The sequence below is a fragment of the Rhipicephalus sanguineus genome, unplaced genomic scaffold (assembly GCF_013339695.2).
Source record: "Rhipicephalus sanguineus isolate Rsan-2018 unplaced genomic scaffold, BIME_Rsan_1.4 Seq102, whole genome shotgun sequence".
NCBI lineage: Eukaryota > Metazoa > Arthropoda > Arachnida > Ixodida > Ixodidae > Rhipicephalus > Rhipicephalus sanguineus.
In genome coordinates, this window is record NW_023614180.1 from 57,472 (window position 1) to 72,148 (window position 14,677).

The window sequence follows — 14,677 nt, forward strand, 5'->3', positions numbered from 1 at the left end:
TAAGCCCGTTGTTGGCGTTGCCTCTACGGCATTATGATGCTTGGCAGGAACACAAACCACATTCGCTCCGCACGGTTAAACCTAGACACACTCATACAAAACGTAAATGGTGACTTGAAGCCGGAAGCTGCGACAACTGCTGGACTGCAGCGAGGTCTCACACGGAAGCTGATGACGATGACAACGAAGTGGTTATTTCATTTTTGAAACTGGTGTTGTGGCTGCTACAATGGCTACAATGAAACGTTGTGGTGCCCTTTTTTTATTTATTGCCTCAGTTCCGCGAGTTTAATGGTTCGTTTAAAAACAAACAATTGGAACAGTACAATAGTGCGCATGACGGTGGTGGCTTTTATTGTGGCCATAATCTCCGCGGCCGCCGTACTGCTTGAACAGCAAGTAGCTGACATCTAAGAACACACCTGCTTCATTGTTATAACAAGGTTAGATATCCTTTTACGAATGCTCTCGCGCTCAGTTTATCATACTTGCGAATGAAATATGGACATATCGGTCTCGCAGGGTTTCATGACTTTTTGCGAATATAAGATGCACCAGCGAATATCAGAAAAAAGGTTCGTCTTATACACTAGAAAATACGGTATTTGATTTTTCTAGTTAATTTTATTTTACTTTCTCTCAAGCTGGCTTGCCCACCATGCAAGTAGAAACTGGGCTAAGTTGTATATTTAGTCACACCTGATTGCAATAAAGTGTTGTTACAAGTCAGTACTTCATCTTCTATTAGCTATTCTGACCAATCTGTTCACTGTATTCTATTACCATAAGTGGCCATCTCCTTTTTTCTCTCTTTCTTGCTATGTCTGCTGGGATCTCTTAGCTTTATTTATTTTTATTTTTTTACATTTCCTAACGAGAAACTTAAGGAGCATATAGTTATGCATTTAGTGTATTTCATTATGATGTCTATCATTTAAATTCACATCATAGCTTTGTCTTTCATACTTCTTTCCCTTAAATAATGCATGAACAATACGTACTTGCATGGCTATTCCCAGATTAAATGCTAGCTGCTTTTAGTCAGCTGTGGCTTCAAGATAACTAATCTGTTCACCTTAACCAAATAAAGCTTCTGTTCCTGTGCACATAGGCTGAGACAGGTAGCATCAGCAAGTACTAAGTACGCTTACGGTCCTGGTATACACACGATGTTGTGATATCACTGGCATTGTACGATTTGTATAAATGATGATAATTTGAGCAGTGGTGTCATTGCCATGTTCATTTCTTTGGTGATAACTCACGTGCTGTCACAATTGATGACATTATTGCACCTGTAAACATGCTGAGTATGTTTGACACATGATTGCTTTTATTTACATCACGCTGTTGATGTTACAATGATCTCCTTTAAGAAAATGTCTGATGCATGCTTTGCATTTTGCGCAGATTTAACATGGTCAGCTACTGCAAGGCAACGCGGCGCATTGCTGTTGGAGGCAAGAATGGCAACCTCACCATCTTTGAACTGAAGGCCTCAAAGTCGCAGGCATGTCCATTATGGTGTTTCTTTTTTTTCATGTCTGAGTATCCTTGCAAGTAACTCCTCATTTTGTAACTGCGATCTGTCACCTGTCCTCGATGCAAGCCTTTTCAAACACCAGCAGACTTCATAGGGATCTGAGTAGTATTTATAATACCAGCTTGCTTTTATGCAGCCACTGAATATATATTCACAATCAGACAAATGTTGGGTGATTGGCTGTCCCTTTTGGGGCGCCTTAAAGTCACATCAGTACTGCTTTAAAGTAGAGCTGTGCGAATAGCAATATTTTGGGTGCGAAGCGAATTCGAATATTGAAATGTGTGTGCAAATCGAATCGAATATTTTTCTAATATTTCTCGAATATTTCCAGAATGTTTTTCTAATACTTCGAAGCGAAATTGCAGTTAGAGAGGATTCCGAGCATATTCTTATGAGATAGCAACATGAAAGTGTTTCTTTGTGCTAGGCTGATGAAGCACTGGCAGGGTGGTGTTTCATAGTTGTCTTATCAAGAATGAGGCAATGTAGAGGACGAATTCTATTTATGTACATGATTTGGTGCAACCAAAGTGTTGCCGACAACACTTTACACGTGATAGGCAAAGATGCCATTTCCTCAGCCTCTCCTCCTCTTTCAACTTCTGCGGAAGCCCAACTGATGTGGCGGTCAAGGGTGTGCTCCCTTCAAGTCCGGAGTTCCAAATCTGCCTCGTAGACGTCGATATATAAGAGCATCTGAAATTTTGGATGCTGAAAAGCTTCAGCTTCCGGTTTTTCAGACTTTCTGTCCAAATTTCAGGTCCTAAACAGCATTAACTGAGCCCCCACCTCTGCCACATCTTTCATCTCCATGTTGGAACCAGCGTTTTCTTACATTTGCGACCGTAGCAGAGCTTGAAAGGCAGCTTTGCCGCAATACCGAGGTGTGATGAGGTGAAGCACACTGAAAATCTAGGGACCACTTCTCATCATCATCATCATTTATTTACCCTTAAGGGCCCCTCATGGGGCATTACATAAGGGGGGGGGGTAACAATAGGTAACCACGGGTCACAAGGTCACATGACATAAATACTGTTGGAAAAACAAGAAAAAAAATACAGTAAGGGGGAAAAAGCAAGAAAACAATAAAAACATAACATGAAAATGGGAGGGCAGGTATAAACGCGCAAAGAACAGGGCTACTACTCGTCCTCCTGACAGTGGTGCTGTAACAATAAATCTTTGAATTTCACACAGTTAACCTCATTAACAATACCGTCAGGAAGTACATTCCAATCCGATATGGCAGTCGGTAGAAATGATTTGTTGAAGGCGTTAGTTGAACCATGAATGCGTTGAACACTGTGACAATTAAACAGACGTCGTGATGATCTCATGGGCGGCAGGATTAGGCTCTCGCGTAAATGAGGAAAGTTATAATACAGCTTATGGAAAAGGCAAAGACTTGCTATTTTGCGACGGGATGCCAAAGGGGTTAGACCAATCGAACTCTTGAACCAATCGAACTCTAATTGGGCGTTGACTGTGTCTTGGCAAAGTTCGACCGTAACAGACCTTGAAAGGCAGCTTTGCCGCAATACTGGGGTGTGATGAGGTGAAGCATATTGAAAAACATGGCTGATCCCTCCGTCATAGGAATCGGTATAACAAGAAAGTGAAACGTGTCTTCACAGAAGTAGTGCTTATTGTGTAGTGATATATGAGAGCTTGTACAATGTCTATTCATGTTTGGCAGCTATAGCACCGTTTGACATGGATGCACCCATGTTGACAGCATGTCTCTATTGTGATGACTAACGCCCATGATCATGATTAAACCGTTGTGGTAGCTGACGGTGTGAACATATATTTGGACACAGTAAATTGTGAATCCCGCGTAAGGATGATATCAACAAGCTTATAATCAACACTGGTACCCGGTATGCACTTCTTCAAAGCGTCGTCAATTAAGGAGAGAAACGGTACGGTGTGCGCTTTCTAGTAATGGGTAGCCGACACCTGTGCTCATGCATACACTAACACACACTGCGCTTCAGTAAAACGGGAGGTAGAGGTTCGTAGCCTGAGCCGCAAACGCATGCGTCCCGCTGGCCTCTGTCTCGCAGGCGCTGCTCTCGCTTCACCGAGGCACGACGAAATCGCATCCTTTCTGCAACGCGTATTGCAGCAGTTTTGTTAGTCGGTGCTCTCGCAATTGAAGCAGTCGGCAGCGGAGAAATCCCGTTGGTGCACGTGGCAGCTGCACTACTCCGATGAGCCGACGCACGCTAACACGAAGCCAAAGGCAAAGAACGTAACTTCGTCAAGGGTGCCTCGGCAACGCCAGCGCGGCCAGTCTACCTCTCTGGTATCGAGACGCTTTAACCATGACCTCTGATGTCGCATGCAATCTCGGAGTAAGCGCTAGTAAGTGTCGATCGTGAAGCATTACTTCTTTTCACATCTCACAGACGGCAGCACCGCCCCGCTCCGCCCGCCACGAAAGAGAATGTGTGAAAGATATAAGGTGCGTTCGCCCTGTGTCTAGTGTCTGCAGAGTTAGCTTAGTCGGTAGGGCGTCGGGCGCTTGCCGTCGCGGCTGCAACGTCGTGGGTTCGATTCCCAGCGGGGTATCTTTTTCTTGTTTTTCCTTTCTCGCCTGTTGGCGTCCATTTTATCAACGTCATATCCGTGACGGATGTACTTGGTGGACCCCGGCATAAAACACTTTCGTGTTTAAAAAAAATCTAGGGACCACTTTTAATCGGACGTTGACTGCATCTTGGCAAAGTTCGACCGTAACGGAGCTTGAAAGGCAACTTTGCCGCAATACGAAAGTGTAATGAGGTGAAGCATATTGAAAATCTGAAGGGGTCGCTTTCAATCGGACATTGACTGTATTTGTTTTTGGGAAGTTCGAATAGTAAAATTCCAGTGCAAATCGAATCGAATAGCAAACACTATTCGAAAAATATTCGAAATTTCGAATATTCGCACACCCCTACTTATAACGCAGTGTGCCTTTATGTTACATTTCAACATTTAAAAAATTTTGACAATGTTAGCATTGTTGTGTTGCATGAAAACTTGTGTCGTCAAACAGACATGTGGCCTCTGTTCCTTATCTTACAAAGAATTCAATTCATGAGTATAGTTGAAGGCTTGCAAAGAAGAAAGAAATTAATTTGGGCTAGCAGTATCTGAACAGAATGTTTGATAAATCACACTGCTGAAATCTTATTGTAGTTTTATAGAGGGGCATTTTACACTTGAGAGCAGTTGGTTGTATTCTGTATAGTAATCGAGAATGTACTGTACTATATGCATTACATTTACATTCTGATGAGACAAGCCTGTCTTGCACAAGAGTTTGCCTAATTGAGCATGCCAAGAAGCACAAGTGGAAATATCCAAAATATATTGCATACATATTGAGATACTTGTTATTGAATGCATTCTGCAAGTTTGAATAGTACAGACATCTAAACAATAGTTTGTAGTGATCACAGAGGCACTGGACAAGGCATAAGATTGTGTTGTCATATGTGTCAACCTTGTGCCATGCTCATTTCATTAACTGTGTGTGGCATTTCTCTGCCATGTCACTTGTACATGTACTAATATACTTGCATCAGGCTGGTGAATATCTGAATACATCCCAATAAACACCCTGAAAATTTCACAGGCGGGCTTGCATATTTAGTGGCACATTAGTGAAACTGCAAAAGCATGCCACTCAACCAAAAAACTGCAATTTTGCCTCACTGGCGCAGAGTGTCATGTCCTGACAGATTATTTTATCAAGCAAATGGTAATAAATGTGCAATTCCACCTCCCCAAGCATTATATGTGGTGTAAAGGTGCTTTTGAATAGTAGCCAAAGGTTCTGCATGATGATACTGTAAAGTGGCTTGGTGGGCATGCATTAAGTACAGACTCATGCTTGAAAAATGCAGTTCACGAGAGAGCGTTTAGTTGTTAGTGCTTGTCATTTTTCATGGGCCTGCGCTGTGTGGTTGTATGGTTTGTACATTGATTGATCAGGGAGACACTTGAACATGTAGATTTCCTATTGGCTCTCTCTTATTGAGGTTCTTGTTCTTGGTGCAGGTAACAATGGCCCACACAGCGACCGTGGATGCCTGCACATTCTCCCCGGATGGCAAATATTTGGCCACCTATTCCAACGGGGAGAACAAGCTCTGCTTTTGGCAGGTAATGTTGTCACCTTATGTCGTCTCTCTAGTACATCACATACGTTCAGTAGCAGCTCACCGATATCCTCGAAAAGTGAGGACAGTACACATATGTGAAGTATCGGATAGCATGAAATAAATTTCGGATTTTTCTTGTCATGCTGGAATTTATATGAATCAGTTGTCCACTGCGGCAATATTGATTAGACATAAGAATTCTTGCTTCTCGGAATGTGTATTCCAGTGAAAAATTTTCTGAATTCTCAGCAAGAGCAACTTGCAGTTTCAGTTATTGGCTTACGAGGTTGACGTTGTAAAATGTTTTAATTGCTCTGATTTTGTGGAGATGGGGTTTCAAGTTTATTTTCATCATTATCAGTATGCACTGGTATACATGCATACTAGAGCTGTGCGAATAGCAAAATTTTGGGTGCGAAGCGAATTCGAATATTGAAGTGTGAGTCCGAATCGAATATTTTTCAAATATTTCTTGAATATTTCTAGAATATTTTTCGAATACTTCGAAGCGAAATTGCAGAAAAGAAAGTCGGAGACGATTCCTAAGCATATTCTTATGAGATAGCAACATGAAAGTGTTTCTTTTTGCTAGGTTGATGAAGCACTGGCGGGGTGGTGTTTCATAGTTGTCTTATCAAGAATGAGGCAATGTAGAGGCCAAATTGTATTTATGTACATGATTTGGTGCAACCAAAGTGTTGCCGACAACATTTTACACGTGATAGGCAAAGATGCCATTTTGTCAGCCTCTCCTCCTCTTTCAGCTTCTGTGGAAGCCCAACTGATGTGGCGGACGTGTGCTCCCTTCAAGTCCGGAGTTCCTAATCTGCCTCGTAGACGTCGATATATAAGAACATCTGAAATTTTGGATGCTATAAAGCTTCAGCTTCCGATTTTTCGGACTTCCTGCCCAAATTTCAGGTCCAAAACAGCATTAATCGAGTCCCCACCTCTGCTACATCTTTCATCTCCATGTTGGAACCAGCGTTTTCTGGAGTTAATACATTTGCGACCGTAGCGGAGCTTGAAAGGTAGCTTTGCCGCAATACCGGGGTGTAATGAGGTGAAGCATATTGAAAAATCTAACGACCGCTTCCAATCGAACGTTGACTGTCTCTTGGCAAAGTTCGACCGTAACGGAGCTTGAAAGACAGCTTTGCCGCAATACCGGGGTGTGATGAGGTGAAGCATATTGAAAATCTAGGGACCACTTCCAATCGGACGTTGACCGTCTCCTGGCAAAGTTCGACCGTAACGGAGCTTGAAAGGCAGCTTTGCTGCAATACGAGATTGTAATGAGGTGAAGCATATTAAAACTCTTAAGGGGTCACTTTCAATCGGACGTTGACTGTATTTGTTTTTGGGCAGTTCGAATAGTAAAATTCCAGTGCAAATCGAATCGAATAGCAAACACTATTCGAAAAATATTCGAAATTTCGAATATTCGCACACCTCTAATGCATACTGAAGATTGGTGAAGGTACTTGGAAGCGCAGAACACACAAAATACACAAGAACTGGCCAAGACGAGCGCTCGTCTTGTCCAGTTCTTGTGTATTTTGTGTGTTCTGCGCTTCCAAGTACCTTCATGGATCAGTACAAACTCGCCCAACTTTCCGTTCTTCTAAACCTGAAGATTGGATTTAACAAAGGTATCTCAGAGTCGAATGTAACTTCCTTAGAGTACATTGGACTCCGTTCAGAGCATTAACCCAATACTAGAGTGCAGTGCTTAAGGTGCCAAAATCTTCAGAAAAAGATGAAGGTTGCACAGTGTGTGATATGGAGTGAAAAAGCCCATTTAATCGTAGCCCCCTAAGATTGCCTTCAGTTATAAAAAAGCCTTTCATGTGCTTCTCTTTGTGCTTTTCACTAGCATCGTCCTGTGTGTGGCATCACCAGGGCAAAAGCTGTTGATTGGCGCACCTGGAAGGGACATAAAGTCCATTCGCTAGCACACTTTTGCCATGTATTTGCATGCCCACACTTTTTTTCTCATCTCATTCACATTTATTGTGGAAAATGATTTCATCTGCTGTGGGTTTTGCACTGAATATGCCCTGGCAACAGTGCGTGGCCTCAAACCGCCAACTTCTGATGACCAGAACTCGATGTTCTGAGACAGTGAAAATACCCATGTGAAGTTCTGTACTGACAGCGTGCCTACATGTCTTTAAAAAAAGTATTTAGAAAGGTGGACAAGGACACCCAGACGAGGGAGGGTGGGGAACAAAAGTTAATTAGCAGGAAACTACTAGCTTGCCTTCTAGAAGAATTCAAGGTAATTGTGGTTTAGGGGCCCTTTAAGAGAGGGGAAGATGGCAGTGTGGATTAGATGAATGAGTAATTAAATAGTGACTAGGAAAAGTTTGTTAATTATGTTATGCATTTTGATTTCCACCCAATGACAAGATTTGTGCTATATGCCACGGGCACTTTTTAAAAATTTGTTTAACCGACACTAAAAACACTAAAATTGGTGTGCAACTGTAAATTAAGTATAGGGCTTTGTCTGTGAACATTATTTTATATAGCCAGCTAAACTGTCTAATTACAGACACAGTGTAGACCGTTGATAACATGCACCAGAGTAGTGAATATTCGCACTATAAGCGGTAAAGTGTTATTTATAACCAAAACAACCTTTTTCAAAGGCTGCACGAATGTTGAGCAACAGCCGCACATGTCTGTGGATTGATACATATGAGTGGGGTATTCGCCTCCTTTTAAGTTTCCAATTATTGAAATATTAAGTCCGAGAACCTGCGTTACTGATAAAATGAACGCAGGAAAAAAATAGCTACTTTCATGGAAAATTGCAGACTAACTTTTTGAACCACCTCGATTATACAGACTTCTCTGCATGACACCGCACTACACAAAACAATGTCGCACTCAAGAAAATTATCTTCAAGACAGAGAACGCATACCGGATGATCAGACGACTTGCAGGGAGACAAAAAGGCATGAAAGAGGACAATCTTATTAGGTTGATCCACTCTTTCGTGTTATGTCATATTTCATATGCGGCTTCCATGTATAACTGGACACAGACCCAATTAAAGAAGCTAGACGCGGCGATCAAGAAAGTCATCAAGAGTGCACTGGGTTCCCACTTCGCACCAGCACTCAACAATTGCTCAAGTTAGGGGTACACAACACGACTAGAGAAATTGCGGAGGCTCAAGAAAGGTCCCAAATAGCAAGACTCTCTACAACTTGCACGGGGAGATCGATCCTCAATAGAATCATGATCAACCCTGTCATCGACCAGGAGACATACACTAAGGTACCACAGGACTTTGCTGAGAGCATCATCGTAGCCCCTTTGCCAAGAAATATGCACCCCACCTTCAACGTCGCCAGACGGGTAGCCCGGGCTAAGGCTTTATTGAAGAAGTTGGATAAAGGAGGCAGGGGGGCTTGCTTTGTCGACTCAGCCACATATAAAGACCGAACGAAGTTTGCCGCGGTAGTAGTAGACCACCAGGGCAGGTGTACCAACTGCGCCACGGTTTACACTTCCAAACCGGAAATCGCTGAACAGGTTGCCATCGCGTTGGCCCTGACGGATGATCGATACACCGAGATATACAGTGATTCAAAACCAGCCATCAGAGCCTTCAGCAGGGGCAAGATCGCACCACAAGCAGTTCGAATTATTAATAGTAAACAGGTCATTGATACACATTACATATATTGGTTCCCAGCGCACCTTGGATCATTCGATGACATTCCCATGAATCCAAATGAATCGGCCAGCAGCGTTGCCCGCGAACTTACGGACCGGGCCGCTTTTACATATGGTTTTGATTCTGCTGGATTCGAAAATCAACAACGGGATACGCCCACGACTTATAATGAAATTACTAAACATTACTATTTGGGGAGGAGAGAGTTTCCACCCCCTCACAGTAGACTAAACAGAGCACAAGCGGTCACACTTAGACAATTACAGACACAGTCTTATTACTCACCAGCACAGGCAAAAGCATGGTACGATATAAAAGATATGGATGCTGTTTGCACGGCATGCAAGAAAGAAGTATGCACACTTGAGCATATGCTCTGGGAGTGTGGGTCGCTTGGCCCTGGCATTTCCCGGGAACGGTTTACAGGGATGATAAAGTCTCACGACCATATTCCCCAAGTCCTGGCTGTCCAGTACGCCCATGACAGGGCTGGGAGGCTTGACCTCCCAGTCCCGACGTGGGATTAGCCAGGCAGGTGGCAACACCCTGTACAGGACGTATAAATAAAGTTATTTCCATCCATCCATCCAATGTCGAGTTGCGACCAAAATTCCGCATGATGTGCAGTACGTTCAAGCTTTCGGGCGTGTGTGCAATGTCCAGAACATAACTGCGAACCATCATTTAAGTGTTGCAGCTACCACGAAGAGTTTGGTTGACTGTAACAAACTGCAGCATTACAGCTGCTATTGACCAGGTGGCTGGCACTCATTGGGCTGAGCTAGCACGTTGGCATGCTGTCGAGAGAAGCTTGCATAAACATAGAGATTAGGTGTCGAAGAGATCACACTCGCACAGGGAAGCAAGGGCAGCACACACGAAACTGCTTGTGGCCCGGAGATTAGCCACAGCAACTATCTTGTAAAAGCCTGCTAAGCTTGTGAGCCCATGTACTGACAGCACAGGCGAAAAGCTTGGGCAAAGAAAAACGATAGACTTAAAATTTGCGGAACATCGCCTGGACTGTGGAGTCAGTCGCATGCGTGATATCTGCACTCTACGACGATGATACTACTTATTTTTCTTGAACAAACATCGGTAACACTCAATCGATGCAGATGCGGGCATGCATTCTATGTGGAGCTGACAAGCAGCCGGTGCCAGGTGGGTTCCGACCACTTGGCTCTGACCCGCCAACAGGCTGGACATTGTCGGCTCCGACCCACAATGTCACCTATTGGCCAAGCGGCCAAGCCGGCGCAAAGGCTTCTCCGTCGCCTTAGCAACCACACCTTTTCCTCTCTCTGGTCACCCGCGACGCTCAGCTACTGTGGATTTTTCATTTTTTTATCCCTCGGCTCTTCGTTCATTCGCTCCGCGTCCCCTCCTTCCTCTGTTCGCCCTCGTTGCTGCCCAACTGGTGCGTCTTTGTTGTGAAGGGCACTCGCCGCCTCACTTGTGGTGAGATTTTCCCAGCAGCCACCTTATAACTCGTACTTCATTTCGGGAGGGAAGGGGGGATCTGCACAATACGCGTTATGCATGGAGTTCTATGGTAGGGTGAGCAGGAGTCGGAAAAAAGCTGCGTTATAAGCATTTTATAAGTGGTCTGTACTGTATATCACTTGTTCTGTCTTCACTGTTGATACAGTTGAACCCCTTTATAAGAGACACTGATATAAGAGACACGTGGGGTATAAGAGACACCAGTGTGCTACATAAAAGTAAGGGTTGATAGGAAAATGCATAACTTAGTACCCTGCTTATAAGAGACACCTCTTATAACAGGCAAGAATTTCTCCCCCATGCGTGCCTCTTATAAAGGGGTTCAACTGTACCATCATTTGCCAACTGTGCATTTCTTCTTTCCTCTGCTACAGACGGCATCCGGCCTGTTTGGGCTGGGAAATGCACAGCCGCGCTGTGTGCGCACCCACACGACGCCCGAACTGCCAGAAAGTGTAGTTGCCAACCCGCTCAAGATGGCACGGCTCGTGTGGGTCACCAGCCGCATCGTCATCCTCATGGTGGCCGACGGCACCGAGCATCGATTCACCCTCTAGTGCACTTCATCCTCGGAAATATATACATATAATCACTCCTATCATTCACTTATATTAAATTCGAATTAACTTATTTTATCCTTACGTAATTTACATTACGTAAGGATTCGTAAACATATTTCGTGCATTTTCCAATTCATTTCGTTACGAATAAAATGACTACGCTGGCATGTTGTGATAATGGTTGTTTGTAGTACTGCAGCTGTGTGAGACTTCAGGAAAATTGGCATATCAGAAGTGCTAATCCCCATTTTTGTGTAATAATGTCATCTTTTGTAACCTGCAAATGCCAATGTGGTAAATATTTACAGGTTATGCCTACTAGCTGGCTAAGGTTTGACTTGGAGTACTCCAGCACCTCGTTAAAGTGGCGGTAATCACCTGTACTGGCTTAATATACTGTATTTGTATATTGCCACGTGCGTTTCTTTATCACTTTTGCTGTATTCGGTTTTCAGCCACAAAGACTGTCAGCAACGCTCAGCGCGAACCGCGCCTCATTGTTCGAGAACCTTCGCGATCATTGTAGATCGTTTTGTTAAGATTGCGCGCAAGACGCGCACACTCGAGCTTATTCTAGAATTTGCAGGACAGCCAGCGATAACGCTGGAATATTTGAAGGCACATGTTTAAATGCCGACGCGCTTCACCGCTTGTCAGTTGATCGACGGTCGACGCTCTGTTCGACAGTATCAGTGTATTGCTTAAATGTAAACATTTCGACAGAAGTCTGTCTGGCTGGGTAGAAGAATTAAGAAGTTGAAATACCTCCAGCCACAAATTCTTGGAGGAAACCCGACGTTTCGAGACCGGCTTGGTCTCTTCTTCAGGGGTGACTGTGCTGATCAGGGGGGCTTCGTCGCAGCTTGTTTTTGGCTCCGCCTTTCTTTTTCCCTCACATTCCGGAGGCCGTGCACGTAGATCGGAGGCATTGTTCCGAGGGACCGGTTCACATTCGCAGGTGTGTTCTGGATGTGCCACGACTCGAGTAAGAGCCTCCTTCCCAGATTCCTTTCCGTTTCTATGATGGCAGCGCCTCGAAGTCAATTTTGTGGTCGTGCTTCTCGCAATGCTCTGCAAGGGCACTGCGTTGCATTTCCATCTTTCTGACGTCGTTTTTGTGTTGGCGCATTCTTTCCAGGAAGCACTTACTCTCGCCTATGTAGCTCGCTGGACAGTCAGCACATGACACTTTGTAGACCACGCCCTGGTGTTGCTCCCGGATGGTCGATCTTTCGGCCGCGGTAGTAAGCGAGCGAGCGTTGAGGCCGGCTTGTGAACCACCGTGACCCCAGCTTTTCCGAGAACCCTGGCGAGCTGTTCGCTAGTTCCCGGAACATACGGGATGACGACTCGTTGGGCTGGTTTCTCGATACCATTGTATCCGGTGGGGTGGCCAGCGTGGGAGGAGGGTCGCGTGTGTCGTTCGCAGGTGCGTCTCCGCGGTGGGGAAGCTGATCTCTCGGCATGCGGCGTGCCACACGGCGGATGAAAGCTGTCGTGTATCCGTTCTTTCTTAACTCGGCCACGATCCTCTCTTCTTCTCTCTTTCTCTCTCCTTCTGATGTGCAAATGGCTCTTGCTCGTGAAAGAGTGCCGACACCACGGAAGCTTTGTGGGCAGTGGGGTGACTCGAGGTGAAATGCAAATACCTGCCGGTGTGCGTTGGTTTTCTGTACACCGAGAAGGTCATGCGTTCGCCTTGTCGTCGTACTAAAACATCGAGGAACGGTAGCGCTCCGTCTTGCTCTCTTTCCACCGTAAACTGGATTGCTTGGTCGACGGAGTTAAGATGTTCGAGGAAGCTGTCCTACCGCTGTTCTCTTTATGATGCAGAAGCAGTCGTCCACATACCTCACAAATACTTTTGGCCTTTCAATAAAGGAACGCAGTGCCGCCTCTTCTACGTGCTCCATTGCGAGGTTCGCAGCTGTAACGGAGACGGGCTGCTCCCATCGCGGTCCCGTTGGCCTGTCTGTAGAAGTCCCCGTTGACACTAAAGTATGTTCCCTTGAGGCAGTACTCCATTAGGCGGCACAGCTCATCGGTGCTCAGGCAGGTTCTTTCACTCAGGAGTTCGTCGTCATTCAAAGCTGCCCGTGCGCAAGATACCGCTAGTGTTATGGGCACGCTGGTGAACAGGGACACGACGTCGAACGAGACGAGGCACTCATCACTGCTCACGGTCACTTCCTTCATGCCGCTCCACGAAGTGGCTGGCGTTGCGTATGTGGGTTGGTGTTTTTCCCACGAGCGGCGCCAGAGTCCGGTGGAGATATTGGGACAGCGCACGGAGTGGAGAAGATGTAAAATCCACGATCGGACGGAGCGGGATGGTGGGCTTATGGATCTTTGGAAGCCCGTAAAATCCTGGTGCAGAGCCGTTCCTGCAGATGAGCTGGAGATAGATGGGCTCTTGCCTCTTGGTGTCCTTTGAAGATATCCGCCAGAAGCTTGTTTAGTTCCCTTTGGACTCTTGGTGTGGGGTCTTTCGTCAGCTTTCATAGGCCGGGCTTTGGAGCAAATCCTGAACTTTGTCGTCGTACGCCTCCCTATCAAGCAGGACCATCGCGTTGCCTTTGTCGGCCGGAGGATGACAATCTTTTCATCCTTTCGGAGCGCACGGATCGCATTGCTCTCCTCTCTCGACAGGTTGTGCTCACGGTGTTTTCCTATTTTTGATAGTACACCGATGGCCTTGAGACGGATGTTCTCTCGAATTCCACTGTCGAGTCTCCTGATGCCTTCCTCGGCAGCCGCAATGATCTTTGGTAGTGGCGGACACGTCGTGGGTCGTGTTAAAATTGTGTCCCTTTGCCAGCACGTCGTGCTCGGTCGGGGAGAGTTGTCTGGAGGACAAGTTGACGACGAAATTTTCGTTCACCGGACTGCGGTGGCGTTTCCCTTGAAGCGTCGCAAGCTTGCCTTTGTGAGCTGCTTGTTGCTTCCGAGCTGTTGTTGCAGCCACATCCCGCGCGAATTCTTCCAACGACGGAAAGATGTTGGGCAGTCGATGTTGTAGCTGTCGTCGAAGGAAGAACAGGTCTAATTCCTTCTTCTTGATCACGTTGTGGCACTCATGGACTTTTTGACTTTTGACTTTCAGTTTCCCGGCCACAAGTTCGGCTAAATAAAGAGTTTCATCTCCGACGTGCGGACTGCTGTCTTCGTAGACGTCACGACCACGTGACAATATATATGCAAAAGAAGTAGGCACTG

General features: G+C 45.4%; 1 protein-coding gene across 1 annotated transcript in view; it reads left to right on the forward strand.

The window, feature by feature from the left end:
- Positions 1-12,097, forward strand: part of LOC119375915 (WD repeat-containing protein 7-like) — a gene marked incomplete at its 5' end in the record, with an annotated part of 69,094 nt that extends 56,997 nt beyond the window's left edge. The window contains 3 exons of the mRNA XM_049411323.1: positions 1,411-1,510; positions 5,600-5,704; positions 11,276-12,097. Of these exons, the coding sequence (XP_049267280.1) occupies positions 1,411-1,510; positions 5,600-5,704; positions 11,276-11,458 (388 nt within the window). The remainder of the gene's footprint in view (positions 1-1,410; positions 1,511-5,599; positions 5,705-11,275) is intronic.
- Positions 12,098-14,677: the final 2,580 nt, after the last annotated feature.